Source organism: Dictyostelium purpureum (genome assembly GCF_000190715.1).
Source record: "Dictyostelium purpureum unplaced genomic scaffold DICPUscaffold_302, whole genome shotgun sequence".
Taxonomy (NCBI): Eukaryota; Evosea; class Eumycetozoa; order Dictyosteliales; family Dictyosteliaceae; genus Dictyostelium; species Dictyostelium purpureum.
In genome coordinates, this window is record NW_003519638.1 from 1 (window position 1) to 22,287 (window position 22,287).

Consider the following 22,287-nt stretch of genomic DNA (forward strand, 5'->3'; position numbering starts at 1 on the left):
TGTTATGAGCATTTCCATTATGTGGATTGGCATGTGGGTTATGATGTACATGTGGGTTATGATGTACATGTGGATTATGATTGGCATTTGGATTATTATGAGCATTTCCATTGTGTGGATTGGCATGAGGATTATGATTAACATGTGGATTATGATTGGCATGTGGATTATGATGTACATGTGGATTATGATTAGCATGTGGATTATGATGTACATGTGGGTTGTGATGTACATGTGGATTATGATGTACATGAGGGTTATGGTTAGCATGTGGATTATGATTAGCATGTGGATTATGATTTACATGTTGGTTATGTGGGTTTTTTATTTGATTCTGTATTTGTTGTGGGTTACTGGTATGAATATGGGGTTTTTGGTTATGAGGATTGGGATTTAAATTGTTTAATTTGGTATCAATAGGGTTGGGATTGGGTTTAATATTAGGATATACAACAGTTGGTGAATATGAATAAACACTAAAACTAGATAAAATAATTATTATTAATAGTAGTAAAATTTTCATTTTTTATTTTATTATTCTAATGAGAAATTAAATTAAAAAAAATTAAGGTGAAATAAAAAGGTATAGAGAGAAAATAAAATAAATGTGAAAAAAATAATAATAATTTATTTATTTTTGTAGTTTCGAAATAACATACATTAACACACATACACACACATATTATTACATGTAAACAAAAAAATTTCATTGATTTCCCCCTAAATTTTTTGGGTTGTTTTTTATTTTATTTTTATTTTATTCGAAATTTTTTTTTCTTTTTATTTTTTTAAAAAATAATGTTATATCACATAAAATCATTTTTTGTGTAAATAGAGACTATTAATAAAAAAGGTGTGCTATTTAATTTTTTATATTTTAGATTGTTGAGTGATTTTATTATATATATGGTTTATAAGAATTATATTTAAATTTTCAAGAAATGAAAAACAATAATAATATCGTTATAACTATATTATGATTGATTTTCAAAGAAAGGTGGTATTAGATTTTTTAAAATATCTTTTATATTTTTTTCTTTTTTTTTTTTTTTTTTTTTTTTTTTTTTATTTTCAAATTTTTTCATGTATAAATAATTATACTTTTTGTTCAATTATTTTTATATTCATATTTTTTGTTTCATTTCCTTATATACAATAATTGTTTTGTATTTTTAAAAAATGAAAATATTAATAGCCTTAGTTTTAATTTTTTATATGTCAGTTAATGTAAGGTCACAGTTTACTCCAACAGGATTCCCAAATAATGTTTTATCATCTTCGTCACCATGGAATACACCAATAGGCTCTACCCCAACAGTTGAACCATTGTCAAGCCAAATGATGCTCAAGGTTAAGAATGCAATGATTTCTGAGTCATATAATCCAAATCTATATTTACATTACTTTCAATGGACTGCTCCATTGCATAATATCAACACTGCTAACCCAGTAAACCGTATTACTGTTATTCAGTCACAGGGTGAGGGTTTCCACGAAACAGTCGACCCATTAAATACAAAGAAAATCACCAATTTACCTGTAGATTTCTCATTTAAACCAGACCCAATGAATGATGGCCATATGATTGTATTTGATACCAATTTAAAAGTATTCCACGAGTTTTCCAGATTTAAGTGGATAAACTCAACTCATGCTAATGCTACTAGATATGATACATTTGCTTACAATGTTGACGGTACCTATCCAGCATTTGTTTCTGGTACAAGATGGTGGATGAAAGGTGTAAGAGGCAGTGGCGCACCATTTATTGCTGGTAACTATTTTTAAACTTTAAATCATTGTGTATATATATAGTTATACTAATATGGCACTTGTCTAGGTTTAATTAGATGGGATGAAATCCAAAGAGGCGAGTTGAATCATGCTCTAGCTGTTGGTAGTTTAGTAAACAGAATGAAATCATCAACTTCATCATCATGGTCATACGAATTATGCTCACCTGTTTCAAGTAGAACTGATGGATGGGTTGTTGGTGCCGATACTATAATGGAAGGTCAACGTATTCAATTAGATCCAAATTATGATATTTCAGCATTCCCACCAAAATCTAAATTAGTATTACAAGCTCTTAAAACCTATGGTGGCTATGTCGTCGATAATTCTGGTACATTTGGTATTTATTTCCAAAATATGAATACCGATGGAGTTGCCACAAACTCACCATGGTACACACAATTGGGAGCTGATTTAACATCATTATACGATGTTCCAATCGATGCTTTTAGAGTTCTTAGTTGTTCAAATGTTTCAACAAAATAAAAAAATTAAATAAATAATATCTTCTATATAGTGGTATTAGATAAATATCTTTTTTATAATTATTTTTCATTTTCCACTTTTATTTTAAAAATTTAAAAAAGGAACATTCTTTTATTTTTTTTTTTTTTTTTTTAATTTTTTTTTAATTTTTTTTTTTTTTTTATTTAATTTAAAAAATTTTTTTAAAATTTTTTTATTTTTATTATTTTTTTATATCTTCAACAAGATACAGAAATTCATATAGGTTCGTCATCTTTTATTAAGATCTACAATTACAATAGTTGGGTGAATGAATACTAGTGGTTTTATTAAGTTATAACCCAGTACTCCATTTCGTTGTAGAAAAAAAAAAAACAAAAAAAAAAAAAGATGGCAAAAAAGAAAGTAAATACATTATTATATATAATAGGGTAAGATATCGAATAGTCATAAAATAAAATATTTAAATTAAACACACAAATATAGAAACAGTTCAGATTGACTAATTTATATATATTTTGATATTACAGGATAATATTGTATTTTTTAGGTATAGCATCAATTTATTATTATCCAAAGAATGCAAATAATACGTATTTATCAGAGAATGCATTAATGCCAGGTACAGCAAGAGTAACCTTTGATTATAGCGATGGCTCAAAGATTACACAATATTCTAATGACTTTTTAGTACATATTAGTCAATATAACAAGAGATTTACTGATGGCACAGTTGATCCTTTCAAGAGATCAAAATCATGTTCAGAATGGATAGTTTCTCAATTAAAGGAAATGGGCTTAGAGGCATATATTCATAAATACAATTTAAATCAAAATAGTTATTCCAATCATTATTTTAATCAAAGCTTAGGCGAAGAGGGTTATAATGTTTATGCTGTATTAAGAGCACCCAAATCTGATGGTAGAGAGTCAATCGTTATTTCTGCATCTTTCAATTCATCCGAGGATACAAATATCGTCAGTAGTACTGGTCAAACTACAACCGAGTCGTCTGTTGGTGTAGCATTAACTTTATTCCAATATCTTTCAAAGAAGGGCAACATTTGGTTAGCTAAAGATTTAATTTTAATCATTTCAGACTCTTACATAAATAATATTATTAGCGATAGTAACAGTTTTGTAGCTGGTAGTAGTGCTGGTGCCAATAACAACATTGGGTTAAAATCATGGTTACACGACTATCATGACACTTCAATCGACTCAAATTCAAACTATTTCCCACGTGCAGGTTTAATTCAAGCAGCAATTAACATTGAAGCAAATAGCAAAAAATATATAAATGACCGTATCTATGTATTAGCAGAAGGTTCAAATGGTCAATTACCAAATTTAGATCTCATCAACACTATTGGCAGATTGGCAAAGAGAGAGGGCTATTCAAAGGGAATCGAATTATCAGCTACAGATAACAATGATCAACTCTTTATAAATCATTTACCATCCGAAATTAGAACTCTTGGAAAATTTATGTTAAATCAAGCTATCGGTATTCCAACTGGAGATCATGGTCAATTTAATAAGTATCATATCGATGCCGTTACTCTTGGTGTATCTGGTAAAAGTTCAACATTGGGATCAAGAGTTTTAATTGGTACAATTCGTAGTTTAAATAATCTATTAGAGAAATTCCATCAATCTTTTTATTATTATTTATTACCATCACCATATCTCTATGTATCAATTGGCGAATATATGATTTCATTAGGTTTAATTATAGCTCCGTTAGCATTCAGAGTGGTTTATTTATTGGTTTCATTATCAAATATTTTTACATCACCAACTTTATTCACTGTCAACAAAAAGAAAAAAACCGATGATGATGGCGACGAAAAACCAATAACCGATCAAAAACCACAAAAAAAAAGAAAAAATTTATTTGAAAAATTGGGTAGTTTTAAATGTTTAGATTCACCAAAAGATATTATATACTCTGTTTCAATAAATACAATTTTTCAATTAATTGGTATTGCTCTTTTTTCAATACCTCAAACTTTTACAAATACAACAACAAACATTTTAAATTATTTAATCAATGTAAGTAAACACATATTAATATTTTAATATTGTATAAATATAAATAATTTAAATACTAATATTTTAATTTAATATAATTAAATAGAATGAAATTATTGGGTTATTTGGGTTGTTTGGAATATTTTATATTATTATATTTTTAGTTTTAATTCCAATAATAGATCACATGTTTTATAAAAATGAATCAATTATTACATTATCAGAAAAAAGATTAAAACAAAAGTCATTAAAAAATAGTAATAACAATAATAATAGTATCAATAATAACAACAATAGTAACCAGTTATATAGTATCCAAAATCATTTAAAAACAGAATCAAACAGTTATTTTGTATTTGGTAATTTACCATTATTAATATTCATTGCCACAGTATCATTATTAAATTTCTCATTTTGTACACTTGCAGCAGTACTTTCAATCCCATTGTGCTTTATTTCGCTACTTGGTAAATGTAGTGCCGATTGTAATTCAGTTGTTAAATTATTCAGAAAAACTATTGTCTTTATTTTGTTGTTATGCTTCTCACCACCAGTTATATTCTATTTATTCTCTCACTTTGTTTTAAATCAAAATGTTTTCGTTTTATTATCGACCATCATCCAACAATATGACCAATATTCAAATTTATTTTTCCCATTTTTAACTTTGGTTTATATTCCATTGAATTTATCAATTTTAAAAATAAATTTATAAATAAAACTAAAATAAAAAATAAAAAAATAAAAAAATAAAAAAATATATACCTATTTTCTTTTTTATTTAAAAAAACTATATTTTAAATTCTTTTAATAAGGATTTATTTAATTTAGTTTTATAATCTGTTTGTTTATTAAATAGTTTACTGAATCGTTAATAGATTTTGTAAAAGGAGTTAACGATTCATTTATAAGTTTGGAACCTTTTGATACTAATGTATAGTGTGGCATTTTGGGTAAAGTTTGGTCAGAAAAAATGTTTTGGGTTATGATTAAGGAGGGGAATTGGGATTTTATAGTGTCACTGACTTCTTTAAAGGATCGTGATCGATTAGAATCACCTACTAAAATTCTTTCCATGTGTAGTGATTGTTTCGATTCTAAAGCATTGATAAAGTACTTAACTGCATCCTTTATATCAGCCATAACAATAGTTCTACAATAGTACATTGGGTCTTGTGTTTTATCAGCAATAATTTCTTTGAGATTATTTAAAAAGAATGAGCAACTATTAGATGGAAAATTATCAATGGGAGCACCTGTTATCAAAGGTGGATTGATTCTTATCACTTCGAATTTTATTTCATCTTGGTGAGCAGCTACAAAATCAATACATGCCTTCTCTGATAAATATTTACTTTCTACATATTGAAATGGTAATCCCTTTCCATCGAACCAATCTTCGTTTGTGAAGACCTCTTGAACCTGTAATTCATTAACAATAGTTGCCGTTGATGATATCATTATTACTTTCTTTATTGTTGACTGGTTATTCAAAGCTGCTTTTAATAAATTTAAATTACCTTCAATTGCTGGTTTGAAAAGATCATTATATATATCATCTGGATACAATACAAATGGTGATGCTGTATGAAATACTGCATAGGCACCTTTAAAACAATTATTATAGCATTCAAAATTATAGCCACTACCCAAATCTCCACATTCCTCAATTAAAAGTCTTTCATCTGCCCCTTCCAAATCTTTTAAAAAATTAAATTTTTCAAATTGATTTTTATCTCTAACCAACCCTACAACCAAATATTTCTTTAATAATAATAATTCTTTTACTAAGCTACTCCCTATAAATCCGTTTGATCCACTAACAACAACTTTTTTTAACTCCATTAGAATATAAATAAAGGTATTAAAATTAAATGAAAACAAAAAACAAAAAAAAATAAAATAAGAGAAGTATAATAAATATTGAAGTTTGTTTTATAAATAAATAAAAAAAAATATTTATGGAGTTATTAACTACAAAATATATATCTATTGGATCTAATAGACTGTATGTTTTCTTTGAGAATGAGGTTTTTTTTTATTTTTGAGGTTTAAAAAAAAATTATTAATTTTTATTTTATTTACATGATTTTATATTATATATTTATTCTTTATTATTTTCTATTAAATGTTCTAAATTCCATTGTTTTAATTTATCCTTTAATTTGGTAAAAAAGATATTAGTAACCATGTTTTAAAGTGTTTTTTTTTTTTGGAGATAAAATAATTTTGGTAATTTTGAAAAAAATTATAAAATAAGCATAGTTTTCTTACTTTTATGCAAACCTGATATTCTTGCCATTCGTCTTCACAATCTAAGGTGACATCTCCTTTTAAGAATGAGTTTGTGTACCATTTATTAAAACATTGATCGTGTCTATCTTTTAAATCTTTACATAAATTTGGGTCCAACATTGGATGTTTATCTTTATCATTTTTCTTATCGATTGCCATTTTTATTATAACAAAAAAATAAATAAAAAAAAAAAAAAAATTAAATGATAATTAAATTTAATGAAACCAATTTCGTTTTTTAAAAAAATAAAAAAAAATAAAAAAAAATAAAAAAAATGAAAAATAATTTTTTTTATTTTTTTAATTATTTTTATTTTTTATTTTTTTTTTTATTATTAATTTATCTATTTATCTTTATTTTGTGGGTATAATAATATTTACCAATAATAATTATGGACTATTTCAAGTTATTTTTTATTTATAATTATTAATATGCCAATATTTTATATTTGTTTTTATATTTTTATATTTTTTTCATTTTGTTTACTTTACAAACTTGACTTTTTCTTGATTACTATCTTTTCAAAATTTTTATTGTGTAACAGCTTATAAATTTTTTTATTTGTTTTATAAAATTAATTTGGTAAAAAAAGAAAATAAAATAAAATATATTTTTTATTGAATTTATAAAAACAAAATATAAATTTGCAAATGAAAAACAATCTATTTTATTTTTATAAAAACTTATAATTTTGAAGTAAAATTATAGTTGTGTTGTAAAACTCTTTCGTTAATTGGAGGAAATGGTTTCAAGGTTCCTAAATATCTTGAAGTAGGTCTGATTAGGGAGTTGAGGGATCTTTGTTCGATTATATGAGCTGACCAACCAGAGACTCTTGCAAGAGCAAACAAAGGTGTAAATAGGTTTAATGGAATACCTATTTGATCATAAGTAGAGGCTGTGTAGAAATCTAAATTTGGGTGTAGTTGCTTTTGCGATAACATTATATCTTCGACACGTTCAGATATTGAAAAAAGTAAAGGATTTCCACCTTCTTTTTGGTCAAACTTTGATATTCTTTTAGACCATTCTTTGATTATAAGGTTGCGAGGATCCCCATTGGATTCACTATTGTATACTCTATGACCGAATCCCATTATAGTCTTTTTGTTTTTAATCATTTCCATTATTTGGTCATTTGCATCTTCAGGAGATTTGAATGTCTTCAACATTTCAATTACTCTTTCATTTGCGCCACCATGTAATGGACCTTTGAGGGCACCTATTGCACTTGATACACAACTATACATATCTGTTAAAGTCGATGCTGTAACTCTTGCTGTAAACGTTGATGTTGATAATCCATGTTCTGCATATAGTATTAGGGAAACATCCAATGCCCTAACAAATTCATCATAAACATTATCTTTTAATTTTAATAGTTTTAAAAAATGCTTTGATATACTATCATTCTAAAATAAAAAAAATAAGATAATTAATATAAAACTAATTAAGTGTTTGTGAATATACATACTGGGTGGGTAACAGTGTTTATTCTTTTCTTTGAGTTGACCCAATGGTACCAATATAATAAAATCGATGAAAATGAACCAATTAATCTATTTGCTATTTTATATTCATTATTGTGGCTTGATTCTGGCTCTATTGTCTAAATAGCTAAAATATTTAATAATATGATTTTTTAAAATAATAATAATGATAATTAATATTATATTTACACTATAAAATGAACATGCAATATTTAATACATCCATTGGATCTGCATTCTTTGGGATTCTTTCCAAAATTTCTTTTAAAGGTTGTTCTAATTTTCTATATGATGCTAATTGGTTTAAATAGTTGTTTAGCTCTTTTTGGTTAGGCAATTCACCATAAATCAATAAAAAAGCAACCTCTTCGAAAGATGATGTAGCTGCTAAATCTGTTAAAAATTAATTAAATTATTTAGTTTATATTTTCTTTTTTATTATTTTTTTTTTTATAAAATTTACCTTTGAGATTATAACCACGGTAGGTTATTCCATTGGTCCTGTTAATACTACAAATTTTAGTTTCTGTTACAATGGTTCCACTTAGGCCCTTAGGTTGTAATTTAGGTTGTATACCTGACATATTAATATTGAAAAAAATAATTTATTTAGATGTTATTATTATAAGGTTATAATTATAATCTTATTATTTTATTTATTGTTTATTATTTCATGCAACTCAATTAAATTATAACTACATTTTTTTAAAAATAAATAAATAAATAATTAAATAAATTAATAAAATAAATTAAAAAAAAATTCCCCCTTTTTTATTGAACCCCACTTCAAAAAAAAAAAGAAAAATTTTGATGAAAAAGTTCAAATAAGAACTATGGTTATCCAAAACTAAAATAAATATATCTTTTTATAAATATATTTGATTTAAAGAGACACAATAAATTAGTTTTATCATAAAAATTATTAAATTCAAAAAAAAATTCCAAAAAATGATTTATTTTTTTTTATATTTTTTTTTAAATTAAAAAAATTTAAAAATAAAAAAAAAAAAATAAAAAAAAAATAAATAAAAAAAAATCTTCACGTAATAATTTTGTATGCACGTTTTAATTTTTTTTTTTTTTTTTTTTTTTTTTTATTTTTTTGAAAATAATTTAATAAAACACAAGTTATAATAATATTATTATTTTAAAAAACACATATACACACCCACACCATACAAACTATATTAAATATATATAAATATATATATATATTTATCAACACAAATTTTGTGTATTATAAAAGATAAAAATAAATAAATAAATAAATTTTTTTTTTTTTAAATAATAAATATAATACATAAATAAATAAATATTTATAAAAGACAGGGCATTATGATATGAATGAAGCTTCTTCTTTAAATAATAATAATAATATAATAAATAAAAATATTAATAGTGAGGAGGGTAGTAGTGGTATCACTAATAATAATAATAATAATAGTAATAATATGAATAACAATAATAATAATAATATTAATTTTGTTAACCAAGCATCACCACAACAACTACCACAGCAAAAACTACAACCACAACTATCTGTAGCTAATAGTAATAATGAAAATAGTAATATTATGATAAAAAACGAAATAAATAACCCTATAGTTACAAATAATATTTTAAATAATAGTAGTAATGGTAGTAGTAATATATTTCCTTCACCTAGACCGATTGATCAACAAACACAACAACAAATTACATCACCAAACCAACCACCATTAAATTTTCAGTTAGTACAACAGCTTCAACTTTACCAACAACAAATATTAATGCAACAACAACAACAAAAATCAAATACGACTGTTATCGATGATCATCAAAATAATTTAATTAATAATATATCAAATAATGTTACAAATAGTTTAAATAGTAGCCAATTATTATCACCAAATAGTGATTCATCATCATCATCATTATCATCACCCACTATTTCAACTTCTACAACATCTAGCCTTTTGAAAAGTAGTACCAGTGGAACTGGTAGTTATAAAAATACTAGCGAAGAAGTTACTGGTGTATTCGACGATACAGATACCGAATCAGAAGATGAAGAATATCATAGTGATAGGTTTGTTTCATTTTATCTCATACCTTAATAATTTTATTATTGTTTTAAAATATTAACATTATTTATTTTATTATTTAGATCAATTGATTTTTGGAATAAAGATTATACTGATTTAGTTTGGAGATGCAATTGGATAGATTTACAAATTAGAGAATTACAATATCAAAGTTTAGTATGTGATCAACTTTATCATAAAGCAAGAAGGTCAAAACAAAAAATCTTTCCAGATAATAAATCAATTAGTAATAGTAGTGGAGAAACCTCTTCAACACCATCTACACCAACATTAACATCATCATCCACATCAATTTCATCATCCACATCACAACAACAACAACAGCAAACTGCTCCAATACAAGTTATTAATAAAACCATTGATGAACAAGAGAAAAAAGAGATTAATGAAAAGCAAGAGGTTTATCAAACACCAAATCCAAAACAGGATTTACATTCACTCCGTACTACATCGTTAATTAAATTAAGAAAACCAAGAAAAGTAATAAGAAGATCATTTTTAAGAATACCTTCAAAACAAATGACCAATGAGTTGGAAACTCATCCATTATTCACATTTCATAAAAGTTATTTTAAATTTGAAAATAGAATTAGTAAGTAAAGTTTATTTATAGATTCATTTTATTTTTTATAATTATTAACAGTTTTTTAATTTTTTATTTTAAAAGAAACAAATATAATCAATGATTCAAGAACTACATTTAAAGAAAAAGAAAAGCAAAAGAAATTATTATTATTAAACGAAGAAAGATTGAAACAATATATCACCTCTGGTGAAGATATTGATGTTGTTAATTTACACCCAGAAAGTAAAAGAGATAAAAGAAGAGGTAGAAGTAGTTTAGCAGAAAAAGAAAAAAGAGGTGTTCATGATATTGGAAAAGAGAAGGTGGATAGAGAAAGAGAAAGGGAGAAATCTAAAGAACGTAAGCTCAAACACAGAGAAGAGAAAAAAGAAAGGGCCGAAAGAGAAAGAGCCGAAAGAGAGAGGGAAAAAGAAAGAGAAAGACAGGCTGCTGAAAGAGAAAAAGAAAAGAATAAAAAAGATAAAAGGAAAGAAAAGGAAAAAGAAAAAGAAAAGAAAGAAAAAGTGAAACTAGAAAAGGAAAAAGAAAAAGAAAATCAAAAAGCAGAAAAAGAAAAAGAGAAAGCAATAGCAGCAGCAGCCAAAAAGAATAGGAGACCCACTAGAGGAGGAAAGAGACAATCTGTTGAATTTTACGATGAGGAAGAGGAAGATGAAGAGGAAGACATAGAGATTGAGGATGAAGAGGAAGAAGATGAAAAAGATGAAGAGGAGGCTGTTGAAGCAATTCGTAAAGAGGAGGAACTAAGCAGAAGAAAAAAGAGAAAACAATTATATTTAAGAAAAAAGCAATTAAAAAAAGAAAAACGTTTACAAAGAAAGAAGGAGCAAGAGGAGTTACAACAGCAACAATTAAAATTACAATTATTACAACAACAACACAAACAAGCTCAACAACAACAACAGCAACAACAACAAGCTCAACAACAAGCTCAACAACAAGCTCAGCAACAAGCAAAACAACTGGAATCAAAGAGAAGGGGAGGGGATACAGCAACACCACTTTCAGTTAGTTTTGATCATGGTTCTAGTATTCCAGTTGTCCAATATAAAGAAATTATTACACCTGAATGGAGAGATATTTCATCATCATCATCGTCATCAGCAGCAGCAAATACAAATAGTGCATCTTTATTACAACCAAATTCTACACCATCACCATTATTATTATCATCAACTCAACAACCACCAAGAGTTGGTCGTTCAACAATTTCACCAAATGCATTTTTAAACTCTTCAGGTGCTGAACCAGTTGCAAGATTTTCAACAATTACAGAAGATGAAATATTAGTTAGACAAAAGTCTTCAGATAGTTATATCAATGGTACAGCAATAGATATATCAATGAATGATTTAAATGGCACAACAGCAGATATGGGTCAAGAAGAAAGTAGTGATAGTGAATCGGAATATGACGATGATACCATGGCTATTATTCATGCAAAAAATGAAATTGAGGAAAAGAGAAGATTCTTTCATCAAATTCAACAAATCCAACAAGAAAATCCAGTCCCATTCAAAAGAAAAAAAGAGCTTCCAAAAGAATTCCAAGCACCAACTGTCAAGGAATTACTCCCATCCTATTACTTTGATAAAAAGTCACTTAAGCTTTTGGGTAAAACTTGGAATGGTAATTTGGATTATTTATCAGACAGTGATGAAAGCGAAGTTGAAACTGACGATAGTAGATTCGATTACAGTGATTACAGTGACTATGATAGTGACGATGATGACGATGAAAGTGACGAATTTACAGATTCATTAGAGTCCGATAGCATGTTTTCAGATAGTGATGATGACCTAGAATATCATCATATTAGTCAACATCATCATCATCAACAACAACACCATCACACACCATCAAAAAATAGTAAAAGACAACCTGTAAATAGTAATTCAAGTAGTGGTAGTAAAAGAAATCCACCATCAAAACAGCATCCATCAAAAGGATCTAAATCAACACCAACTAAATCAAATATCAATACACAAACCACACCAACCTCACCACCCTTAAAACCACCAACACGTTCAAAATCAGCACCAGTCCAAAATAATCCCTCATCACCATCAATATCATCAACAAATAATTTATTAAAATCACCAAGACAACTACCCTCACCAGTTTCAACATCATCTACATTAACTACAACGGCAACCGCACCACCACTGATAAGCACAACAACAACCAGAAAAAGAAATCAAGCTTTATCTGCAAGTACAGATATGCCACCAATTAAACCAATTTCAACAAGAAGAAAAAAACCACAAGCTAAAGAACAAGCTTTGCAAACAATTTTAGAATCCCCAACGAAATCTCCAAAAAATAAAAAAACAAATAATGCTACAGTACCAATAACAAAAGATGGTGAAAATGAAATTGAACAACAAGAACAAGATCCAAATTGCTCAGTTCAAAACTATACATGGCAACCAAGTATGGAGGCAACAGTAATTAGATTTAAAAGAGTAAAGAGTGATACAGAGCTTAATAGTAATAATAATAACAATAATACAACAAAAGAAAATTTAATACAAGAAACAACGACTTCAACTGCATCAATTGGTACTACACATCAAGAACAATCAACCCAACCAATTTTAGATGATTCTATGAATGAATAAAATAATTATATATAATAAATAAAAAGAAAAAAAAATAAAAAATAAAAATAAAAAAAAAATATATATAATTTTTTTTTTATAAGTTTGTATATTAAAAAAAAAGAAAAAGGTATAGTTAAAAAAAACTATAAAATTAAATTTTATTTTTACTTTTAATATAAGTTAAATGAAACTTTCTGGTTGAAATGTTTATATAACCAAAAAAAAAAAATTCATATTGGTAGCGGCAAACACTATAAGGAATGCTCTATTAGATAAACCCTTACAATAAAATGTTTTTTTGGTTTAAGGTTTTTTTTTTATTTTCACAAAAATAATAAAATTTATTTTTTTATTTAAAATATTTTTTTATTCAAAACAAAATCCTGTTTTGAAAAAATGGGTGGTATTACTGGTTTTTTTAATTTTTTTTTTTAATTTTTTAAAAATTTTTTTTATTTTTTTTAAACATGTCACAAATTACAAACACATAAACCAATAAATAAAAAAAAAAAGCAATGAATAATTTTATTAACAATAATAGTGAAGTTAATAATGCATTTAATAATGAGATTAATGAAGAGTATATGGATGTTGATATAGACTCAATAGACTTAATGGATGAAAAACAAATTAAAAAAATCTCTAAATCATTCAAATTGGTATTTAAAAAAGAAAAGAAATCAGCAATAGTTCAAAAAATAAAAGATGCTATAATATCTAGAAAGATGAAATATAATAACAATAGTAGCAATGATAATAATAGTAGTTTAAATAATAATGATAATAATAATAATACTATAAATATTAATAATTTAAATAACAATAATAATAATAATAATGACAAACAAGAAACCACACCAAATGGCGAAAAGTTGTTTTGGAAGGTTTTTAAAAATAAATATTTATTTAAAAAGATAATGTCAAATATGAATGAATCAGCTATACCTTGGCACGCAATTTATTCTCATAGATTTATGTTTAGGCAAAAGATGTATGAAGTATTTAAATTCAAAGTTAAACGTGGTGAATATATTGCATTTGATAACTATATGAATTCAATTTATCAAGAAATCCAAGATGACGAAGAATTTTACAGAGCTTTTTTTAATAACTATCCAGAATATTTTGAACATTATGGTAAAGCATTTCACCAGGCTATCGATGGTGATTGTTTAGTTGCCATTAAAGCTATTGTTCAAGATTCCTTGTTTATACCAACTTTAAACACACTATTAAAAGCGATTTCAAGACACAGATTCAAGGTTGTAAAGTATTTATTACAACCACAGTTCCAACTTGCACATCAAATCACTGAGGAAATGGTTTGTGACGAAGTATTTTCAAGTAGAGATATAAATACATTCGAGATAATCAATTACTTTATAGAATTGAAAATTATAACTGGTGACAAAAAAATTCGTCAATTTATTCAAAAAACACACAAAGATTTTTTTATTAGTTTAGCTCCACATTTATATTCTTTTTCAGTAAAACTAAGGGTGGTTTTAAATCTATGTAAATTTATACATGTGTTTAATATTCCACTTAATACTCAAAATCAACCTCAGTATCATCAAGAACCAAATATTTTAATATCATACGATGAAATTTTAAAATTATATTTTACCGATGAACAATTGGAATCAGGTTTAGATAGTCCAATAAATTATAATAATAAAGAATCTAGGGAATCAATTATTAAACTTGTAAATTTAGTGCACTGTGTGGATGGATTGGGGAAAATATTTGGAAGAAAGTTTGCATTACTGTATTTATATCAAGCAGATATTGATCTACTGATAAAGTCAAACCATCTTAACAGTTTTATTGATAATCAGCGACTACTAACGAAATCTTTTCAATTTGGATGTTTTAACTTGTTTGTAATGGGCTGTGAATACCATAGAAACTTTTTCTGTTATGAAACTTTCGAGTTGTTTAAATTTTGTCCAAATAAAGAAAAGCAAGTTGAATTCCTCACGTCATTGATAAAGGGCTATAAAGAGAATCCACTATTCAAAAAAGTAGTATCACCCGAGAGATTATTACATCCCCTGTTTGGGTATGGAGATTTGGATTCAGTAAAATTGGTTTTCAAAGATTTAATAGAAATAATAGAAGGAAATCAAGGTGAATTCGATATTGGGGAATTGGGTATCATCAAATCTACCGAAATATTAGATTATATATTTTATAATTATAACAAATATTTCATATTCAATGAAAATAGGAAAACAACATTATATTTATTTGGTTTCAAAATGATCAAATATTACAATCAACTAGTCCGATCCTACAGCAATCAATTAAGAGCAAATGGTGTCGAAACAATTCCCGAATTTATAAAAGGTGTAAATAATCTAGATCATGATAACTATGGACTAAAAGACGAATTCAATTTGCAAGACAGCCAAATAACCAGTGAAATCACCAAAAACACGCATAAAATAAAAGAAATAACAGAACAATATTTGATAAGAGGAAATGATAAAGCCATAATCAAGTTAATTGAAGCTGTATTTGTGCACAAACACAAGGACTATAAAGAATCAATAGAACATATAATAAACAAAGTAGTTCAAAAACATTCACTATCAGCACTAAATGAAATCCTAGCTTCCTATCCCGATATATTCAATACCAGTCTAGGGGTTGCCACATTCACTAAACAACAAGTTTTTCGTTTTCTTGAAACCTCAATAAAAGCTAATTTTTTAAAGGGTTCCGAAATTTTATTTCAAAAGATTAAACTATCAAAAAAACAATTTTTATATTTGGAATTTAATAATCCAACTTTTAATTATTTAAATTTTAAATATTTAAAATATTAAAATAAAACCATAATTTATAAATATATATATATAAATTTATTTATTAATATTAAATACAGTAAAATATATACGTAAAATGTTTTTTTGGTTTATATAGGTTTTTCTTTATTTTTATACACAATCTAAATATTTATTTTTTTTATTTTTTTTTTATTTTTATTTTTATATATTTAGTATTATTTATATTTTAAGATTTCATTGATGAATGTGATTCGATTTCAGCTCTAAAATAAAGAAAAAAAAGAAAAAAAGAAAGAAAGAATATTAGTATTGTTTTCCTTCTTTATTTTAGTATATTTAAAAATTATTATTAGTTTACCTTAATTGTTTTGAAAAATCGTCATCGATATTATCAGTATCCCAATCATCTTCCCATTGTTCTTTTGTATTTTCTTCTGATTCGGCAATATCTTTAGTTTTTTATTTATATTTATTATTTATATTTATTATTTTTTATTATTTATTATTTATTATTTAAAAGATATAGAAAAAATATTAATATATATTTTATAATAGTATATATTAAAAATAAATGAAAACTTACTGTCTTCAAATTCTTCAAATTCATCATCTTCAATAACTTCAACATTATCTTCTTTTGGTTTATTTACTAAAGTATCTTTATTGTCTTTATTATCTTTATTTTCTGTTTTGGTCATTTTATATTATTTGTATGGGTTTGTATATATATTAAATTGTTATTGTTTATTTACAAATGAGAATTAATTAATGTGGTGGTGAACTTAAAAGTGATTAATTAAAAAAAAATAAAAAATTTTTTTGGTCAATAAAAAAAAAAAAATTAAAAAAAAATTAAAAAAATTAAAAAAAAAATAAATAAAAATAAATAAAAATAATTATTTTTCAAAATTAAAAAAAAGTATTTTTTTTTATGATTTAGTTTTGTGTTGTTAATATTTATATGTAAAATATATATATATATATAAATAGAAACATAGATATAATGGCAAAAAAATCAAATGCATTAATTACAAATAATACAAAAAAAGATGAAGGATCATCTCCGGAAATGAATAAAAAAAGGTTGAAAAAACTTGAACAAAAATTAAATAAACCACCAAAATTAGAAGAAAGACCTATCAGTAATACCAAGTTTACATTATTATCAATATTTTGCGCATTCTTGGCAATAGTATATTTATATTTATTAAAATACCCAATAAATCATTCCAATAACAACAATAATAACAACAATCAAAATAATAATAATTTTATAAATAAAGAAATTTTGGTTGATGATTCAGCCGAAACTATAAAAAATATCGAAACTGGTTTAAAAAAGATATCAGGATTTAACGAGTGGGACGGTAATTGTCATAATAAAACTGTTGCTGTTGGTTATAATACAAATTTAGACTTGGTAGTTGATGCAATCGAGTTATTAGAGAAATTAAAGTTAAAGCCACAACCACTACACCACCAACCAAAAGAAGTAATTTCATCATTAAGCGATTTCGAAGCAATATTTTCATACTATTTTAAATCTGGTAGTGCCGCCGAAAGATATATTCAAGATGAAGAAACCTTTGAATCCATTTTAGCTGCTGCTTTAGCTTCATCATCAAAACAATTTTATACAGGTGGTAATGCTGGTATCATGGCTAATAGGTAGGGGAAAAATATTTAGTTTATAATTATAAACTATTAAACCTGGGTATACTAACCAATCTTTTTTATTTCATTAATAGACTTGTTAATGATAATTGTAATGTTTATTTAGGTGGAATCATTGGAAAGAAATTAAAGCAATTAATATCACCAAAAGTTAATATCATTGGTTATGAAAGCGAAAAGGGCGAAGAGTTTGATGAAGTTCATTTGATTTTAGAGTATGGAAAAAAGAGTGTATGGGGCGAACACAGAGCACCAAGAGCCAATCGTTTTATTATTTCAAGAGATAACACAAACTCAAATCTTTTAACCATGGAGTCATTCCATTCAATCATCGAAAAGAAACCAGATCTTATTTTGTTATCAGGTTTACATTTATTGACCGATGAAGCCCAAGAAAGAAGAGTAGAGGATATGGTCAAGTTATTAGCAGATATCCCATACAACAGCGACCCAATTCACTTTTTAAATCCATCACTCAACATGCCAATCCATTTAGAGTTGGCTTCAATTGCATCATCCAAATATATCAGTTTATTAGTTAATAAAATTGTACCATTTGTAGACTCTATAGGTTTAAACGAACAGGAATTAGGTTTTATTTATGTTTCAACTGGTGGTAAAAAATTTACTCTTGATGACTTCAAAGAGCCAACCGTCAACACTGCAGTTGAAGCTATCATCCATATATTCGATATATCATTCTCAAACCAAGACAAAACTGATAGTGATATATTAGGTGATTTCGGTATTCCAACCATGTCAAAACAAAGATCTCTCACTCGTATTCATTTCCACTATTTAAGCTTCCATATCGTTTCCACCAAAGCTTATTCCCAATGGTCACCAAACCAATCCTCTGCCGCTGTCGCTGCTTCCTCAATCGAAGCTACCAACCAAGCTTGTCTCTTTAACGATGTAGAGCTCCATTTACCTCCATCAGTCGAAGTTGACTATCGTTATACACCAGGTGCTACTAAGACTATTCTCTTTAATAAAAAATCACCTGTAACTTATTGGCAAGATTCTGGATACGAGTTTCACGTTGCTCCAGTCTTAGTTTGTAAATCACCAATGAAAACTGTTGGCTTAGGTGATTCAATTTCGACAATGGGTTTCTTATATCAAACTATTAAATCTGATGCAACTTATAATAATCAATAAAAATTAAATAATATATTATATATTTAAAAAATAATGTTTATTTATTTATTTTATTTTATTTTTTATTTGTTTATTTATTTAATAAAACCAATCTATTGAACTCTTTCTTTTCTTAAAAGTTTTCCCAAGAGAAACCATCATTACATGGATCATTCATAGACAAACTTTGGATTTCCTTACTCGAATATAAATTAAAATCTTGGTCGTTGAGTATGTCTTCTTCGCTGTAATAATCTTCCTCGTTTTGATTTTGGTATTCACTGTGGTCATTTATAAAGTCTTGATCAAAAAATTCATTATTGCTATTTTCTTCATTAAGATTGTATTCATTTGATGGAACTTCTTCAAAAGCAAATTGTTCTTGTGTGAAGTCATTTAAATAATAACTATCTTGATAATTAAATAGTTGTAAAGTTCTTTCAATACAATTGTTTAAATCTTTCCTTTTTAATTTAGATTTTTTATAAATCTTTTTAAACTCTTTCATGAATTCTAATTGATTTTGAATTTCTAGTATTTCAATAACCTCTTTATATTTTTTTCTTTCAATCTTTGCTAAAAAAACAATAATGTTCAAAATTTGTAAAGATTTATTATAATTGTTTATATTTTTGAAGAAATTTGATAATAAAATATAAAAAATCTATAATAAAATATAAAAAATTAATATAAAAATAATATCATTAATTGGTTTTAAAGTATTATACTTACATCTGTGTTATTTGTAAATTTTTTTTTAAATTTTTTTAAGCATTTTTGGGATGGATCGAATAGTTTAGTTATGAAACCAGCTAATAAAATATAGTATTTTAAAGATGGATCGATATCAAGAATTGATATTAAACATGGTATTAATCCGCTAGCTATTTCACTATGGACAATAAGATTCTCGTGTACTGATAGTGCCAAGTAATTTGAAAGAATTTTAGCTATTTCTTGTAGAATATTATAGAAATCTGGGTTGTCTGTTGAATAGCCTATTCTCTTTGACATTATATTTGTTAATGCCCCAATAATACCAGAATTAAATATTTGGTAAGTTCTATTATTACTTTCTTCAAATGGAGATTTCGAAGGTTTTAATATGATTTTTAAAAGTTTTAATATATTGAGGTACGATGGTAAATGTACATCTAAAATATTAATTGCCCCAATCTCTGAAATAAATTGTGAAACGATATCTTGGCCAATTGAGTCTGGTATTTTTCTAAAGTTATATAATATTTGAACCAATTCTTTATTAATTAAATCATCTTCTATAAGTTGGTTATCTGAGTACCTTTCAAAGAACTTCTCATCAATATTTAATGTATTAATATCACTCATTTTGTCAGTATTTGTGAATCCATACGATGGAAGAGTTTCGAAGACGGATTCTTCTATTGGCACTACACAGTCTTGTAAAATTTCATTTGAATTGGAATCATTTGTATAACAATAATTGGGATTATCTATTTCTGAATAAGGTGGGGGAGCTTCTTCATATGTATCAAAATGAGAGTTTGGGGTGTGGCATGGGGATGAAATAACAGAAAGCTCTATATTTTTCATAGGACTCTCCTCCTTGCAACTTTCATTATAGTTATCAAATGGAATATCTTCGGTACTATAAAAATTTGATTTTCTTTTTTTTAAAATCTCGAAAATTGATAATCTTATTTTTGACTTACTATTGCTTTTTGTTTCCTGGTCTTTCTTTTGAGAATTATATGAACTAGCTGATGAATATGATCCATTTTCATTAATATTTATTACAGTATGGTTATTTGAAAAACTGGAATAATGTTCTAATTCTTTTGGTGTGTCTTGGTTGATAGATGGTGTTTGTGAAGTTAGTAGTTGTTGTTCGATAAAAACTCTTAATTGTAAATAATCTAACATTTCAATTGTGTGTTTTAATTTTTGGTCAAAACTTTTAAAATTAAAACAATCTAAAAAAACAATTGAATGTACATTTTCCTTCTCTTTTAAAAAAATCTCTATTTGGCCTACATATTCCTTTATAATTAGTTAATATTAATATTAATAATTGTTTTTCTTTTTCTATATTTTAATATAATACTACCTTTAAGAGGTCATAAGGACTTGGTATTTGATCGTTTAATATATTCAAATCCACTGTTTGTGTTAAGAAACCTTTATTTAATTCATCTGATGAATATATAGGTTTTTTTTTAAATTGGAAATTATATTGTTTGAAATATTTTAAAAATAAGGTATTTTCGATGTTGTCTTTAAAAAATAATGATAATGAATTATTATCATTTAATGGTGATGTTGAATCTATATTTATGAAACTATATTGATTAGATAATTCCTGATAAAAAAAATTCTCTTGAAAAAGATTGATAAAGCTATTATTTATAAAAGTATTAATCAATAACAATAAATTAAAATAAATTTCTAGAAATTTAAAAAAAATTTTATTAGCAAAGAAATTAAAATTTATTAATAAAACAAATAAATAAGATCTACTTACCACAACATAGATTTGACTTAGTTCTATTAAAGTCTTCTTCATTTTCTTCACTTAATAAAATATTTTTTAATTTTAAAAATAAATTACTACTTGTTGTGTTAATTAACGAACCATTTGAAAATTTTAAAACCATTAATATTTTTATAGTTTCTAAAGCATCTATAATATTATATTTAATATATTCATCTTTAACCAAAAAATCTAATAAAGAAATGATTTTTTTTTCTTCTTCAAAACATTTATACTTTGGACCATTATTATTAAATAATTCAGCCTATATTTTTTTAAAAAAAAAAAAAAAAAGAAATTAATGAGGGAAAAAAATAGATAAATAATTAAAACTACTTACATTTGGATAACCCATTAAATAAATATAAATACTATTAATTGTATCATTGGACTCTATTAATCTAAAATAGCAGTCAATTGTAGATGAAGATCCTGGAGATGAAATAAAAAAAGTCCATAAATCAAACAGATTATCTAATAAATCAATAGATTCCTGTTGGGATTTATGAGAAAAAAACTTTTTTATAAAATTATTTTTTGAAATTTGGTCATTTCCTAACAATAAAAAATTTTTAATGTTATTTATATTATTATTTATATTATTTTTAAAAAATAAAACCGATTTTATTGTATGAATAGGAGAAGGAGTATCTTTTAAAATTAAATAATTTTTATATTTTTCATTAAGACACAAAAAATTATTTTCGTTTGCCTCATATAAAAAATTTTTAATTTTATGCTCCATTCTCCCTTATCTTTTAAATATTTTTTTTAATATTATTTTTTTTCTTCTTTTTTTTTGAGGGTATTTTTTTTTTTAA

At 25.4% G+C, this 22,287-nt stretch overlaps 11 protein-coding genes across 11 annotated transcripts; 5 read left to right on the plus strand and 6 right to left on the minus strand.

Annotated features, from left to right (window-relative positions):
- Window positions 1–49: 49 nt before the first annotated feature.
- Window positions 50–681, minus strand: DICPUDRAFT_82500 (uncharacterized protein; the record flags this gene model as incomplete). Its single annotated transcript, XM_003291802.1, has 2 exons — window positions 50–482; window positions 674–681. Coding segments are annotated over 2 exons (441 nt in total), but the record flags the coding sequence as incomplete, so codon positions are not given.
- A 498-nt stretch (window positions 682–1,179) lies between these two features.
- DICPUDRAFT_39668 (uncharacterized protein) lies at window positions 1,180–2,280 on the plus strand (the record flags this gene model as incomplete). Its single annotated transcript, XM_003291796.1, has 2 exons — window positions 1,180–1,774; window positions 1,841–2,280. 2 exons carry the CDS (start codon window positions 1,180–1,182, stop codon window positions 2,278–2,280), a joined length of 1,035 nt encoding a protein of 344 aa, XP_003291844.1.
- A 369-nt stretch (window positions 2,281–2,649) lies between these two features.
- Window positions 2,650–5,021, plus strand: DICPUDRAFT_99153 (uncharacterized protein; the record flags this gene model as incomplete). Its single annotated transcript, XM_003291797.1, has 3 exons — window positions 2,650–2,690; window positions 2,790–4,314; window positions 4,400–5,021. The coding sequence occupies 3 exons, from the start codon at window positions 2,650–2,652 to the stop codon at window positions 5,006–5,008; spliced, it is 2,175 nt and encodes a 724-aa protein (XP_003291845.1). The 3' UTR covers window positions 5,009–5,021.
- A 51-nt stretch (window positions 5,022–5,072) lies between these two features.
- Window positions 5,073–6,154, minus strand: DICPUDRAFT_92755 (uncharacterized protein). The gene has a single exon (XM_003291803.1). It carries the CDS (start codon window positions 6,136–6,138, stop codon window positions 5,116–5,118), a length of 1,023 nt encoding a protein of 340 aa, XP_003291851.1. The 5' UTR covers window positions 6,139–6,154; the 3' UTR covers window positions 5,073–5,115.
- A 243-nt stretch (window positions 6,155–6,397) lies between these two features.
- DICPUDRAFT_156495 (uncharacterized protein) lies at window positions 6,398–6,747 on the minus strand (the record flags this gene model as incomplete). The annotated part of the gene is made up of 2 exons (XM_003291804.1): window positions 6,398–6,451; window positions 6,568–6,747. The coding sequence occupies 2 exons, from the start codon at window positions 6,745–6,747 to the stop codon at window positions 6,398–6,400; spliced, it is 234 nt and encodes a 77-aa protein (XP_003291852.1).
- A 485-nt stretch (window positions 6,748–7,232) lies between these two features.
- Window positions 7,233–8,748, minus strand: DICPUDRAFT_50092 (uncharacterized protein). The gene is made up of 4 exons (XM_003291805.1): window positions 8,542–8,748; window positions 8,269–8,471; window positions 8,064–8,198; window positions 7,233–8,001 (listed from the first exon to the last, which is right to left on the minus strand). The coding sequence occupies exons 1-4, from the start codon at window positions 8,660–8,662 to the stop codon at window positions 7,273–7,275; spliced, it is 1,188 nt and encodes a 395-aa protein (XP_003291853.1). The 5' UTR covers window positions 8,663–8,748; the 3' UTR covers window positions 7,233–7,272.
- Window positions 8,749–12,059: 3,311 nt separating this feature from the next.
- On the plus strand, window positions 12,060–13,462 carry DICPUDRAFT_73181 (uncharacterized protein; the record flags this gene model as incomplete). The annotated part of the gene is made up of 1 exon (XM_003291798.1): window positions 12,060–13,462. A coding segment is annotated over exon 1 (710 nt), but the record flags the coding sequence as incomplete, so codon positions are not given.
- Window positions 13,463–13,866: 404 nt separating this feature from the next.
- Window positions 13,867–16,182, plus strand: DICPUDRAFT_156498 (uncharacterized protein; the record flags this gene model as incomplete). The annotated part of the gene is made up of 1 exon (XM_003291799.1): window positions 13,867–16,182. The coding sequence occupies one exon, from the start codon at window positions 13,867–13,869 to the stop codon at window positions 16,180–16,182; it is 2,316 nt and encodes a 771-aa protein (XP_003291847.1).
- Window positions 16,183–16,268: 86 nt separating this feature from the next.
- On the minus strand, window positions 16,269–16,925 carry DICPUDRAFT_95477 (uncharacterized protein). The gene is made up of 3 exons (XM_003291806.1): window positions 16,727–16,925; window positions 16,502–16,592; window positions 16,269–16,406 (listed from the first exon to the last, which is right to left on the minus strand). Exons 1-3 carry the CDS (start codon window positions 16,839–16,841, stop codon window positions 16,370–16,372), a joined length of 243 nt encoding a protein of 80 aa, XP_003291854.1. The 5' UTR covers window positions 16,842–16,925; the 3' UTR covers window positions 16,269–16,369.
- Window positions 16,926–17,092: 167 nt separating this feature from the next.
- On the plus strand, window positions 17,093–19,020 carry DICPUDRAFT_50094 (uncharacterized protein). The gene is made up of 2 exons (XM_003291800.1): window positions 17,093–17,811; window positions 17,892–19,020. Exons 1-2 carry the CDS (start codon window positions 17,147–17,149, stop codon window positions 18,976–18,978), a joined length of 1,752 nt encoding a protein of 583 aa, XP_003291848.1. The 5' UTR covers window positions 17,093–17,146; the 3' UTR covers window positions 18,979–19,020.
- Window positions 19,021–19,090: 70 nt separating this feature from the next.
- On the minus strand, window positions 19,091–21,821 carry DICPUDRAFT_82508 (uncharacterized protein; the record flags this gene model as incomplete). The annotated part of the gene is made up of 5 exons (XM_003291807.1): window positions 19,091–19,621; window positions 19,690–20,976; window positions 21,044–21,261; window positions 21,458–21,731; window positions 21,807–21,821. 5 exons carry the CDS (start codon window positions 21,819–21,821, stop codon window positions 19,091–19,093), a joined length of 2,325 nt encoding a protein of 774 aa, XP_003291855.1.
- Window positions 21,822–22,287: the final 466 nt, after the last annotated feature.

Excerpts from the sequence above, each read along its gene's own strand:
- DICPUDRAFT_92755 (XM_003291803.1), bottom strand. The coding sequence starts at position 6,138 with ATGGAGTTAAAAAAAGTTGTTGTTAGTGGATCAAACGGATTTATAGGG.
- DICPUDRAFT_50092 (XM_003291805.1), bottom strand. The coding sequence starts at position 8,662 with ATGTCAGGTATACAACCTAAATTACAACCTAAGGGCCTAAGTGGAACC. Across the intron at positions 8,472-8,541 it reads CCGTGGTTATAATCTCAAAG|ATTTAGCAGCTACATCATCT; the intron begins GTAAATTTTATA and ends AATTTTTAACAG. Across the intron at positions 8,002-8,063 it reads TAAACACTGTTACCCACCCA|AATGATAGTATATCAAAGCA; the intron begins GTATGTATATTC and ends TTTTTATTTTAG.
- DICPUDRAFT_95477 (XM_003291806.1), bottom strand. The coding sequence starts at position 16,841 with ATGACCAAAACAGAAAATAAAGATAATAAAGACAATAAAGATACTTTA. Across the intron at positions 16,593-16,726 it reads ATTTGAAGAATTTGAAGACA|ATATTGCCGAATCAGAAGAA; the intron begins GTAAGTTTTCAT and ends AAAAAACTAAAG. Across the intron at positions 16,407-16,501 it reads GATTTTTCAAAACAATTAAG|AGCTGAAATCGAATCACATT; the intron begins GTAAACTAATAA and ends TCTTTATTTTAG.
- DICPUDRAFT_50094 (XM_003291800.1), top strand. The coding sequence starts at position 17,147 with ATGGCAAAAAAATCAAATGCATTAATTACAAATAATACAAAAAAAGAT. Across the intron at positions 17,812-17,891 it reads GCTGGTATCATGGCTAATAG|ACTTGTTAATGATAATTGTA; the intron begins GTAGGGGAAAAA and ends TTTCATTAATAG.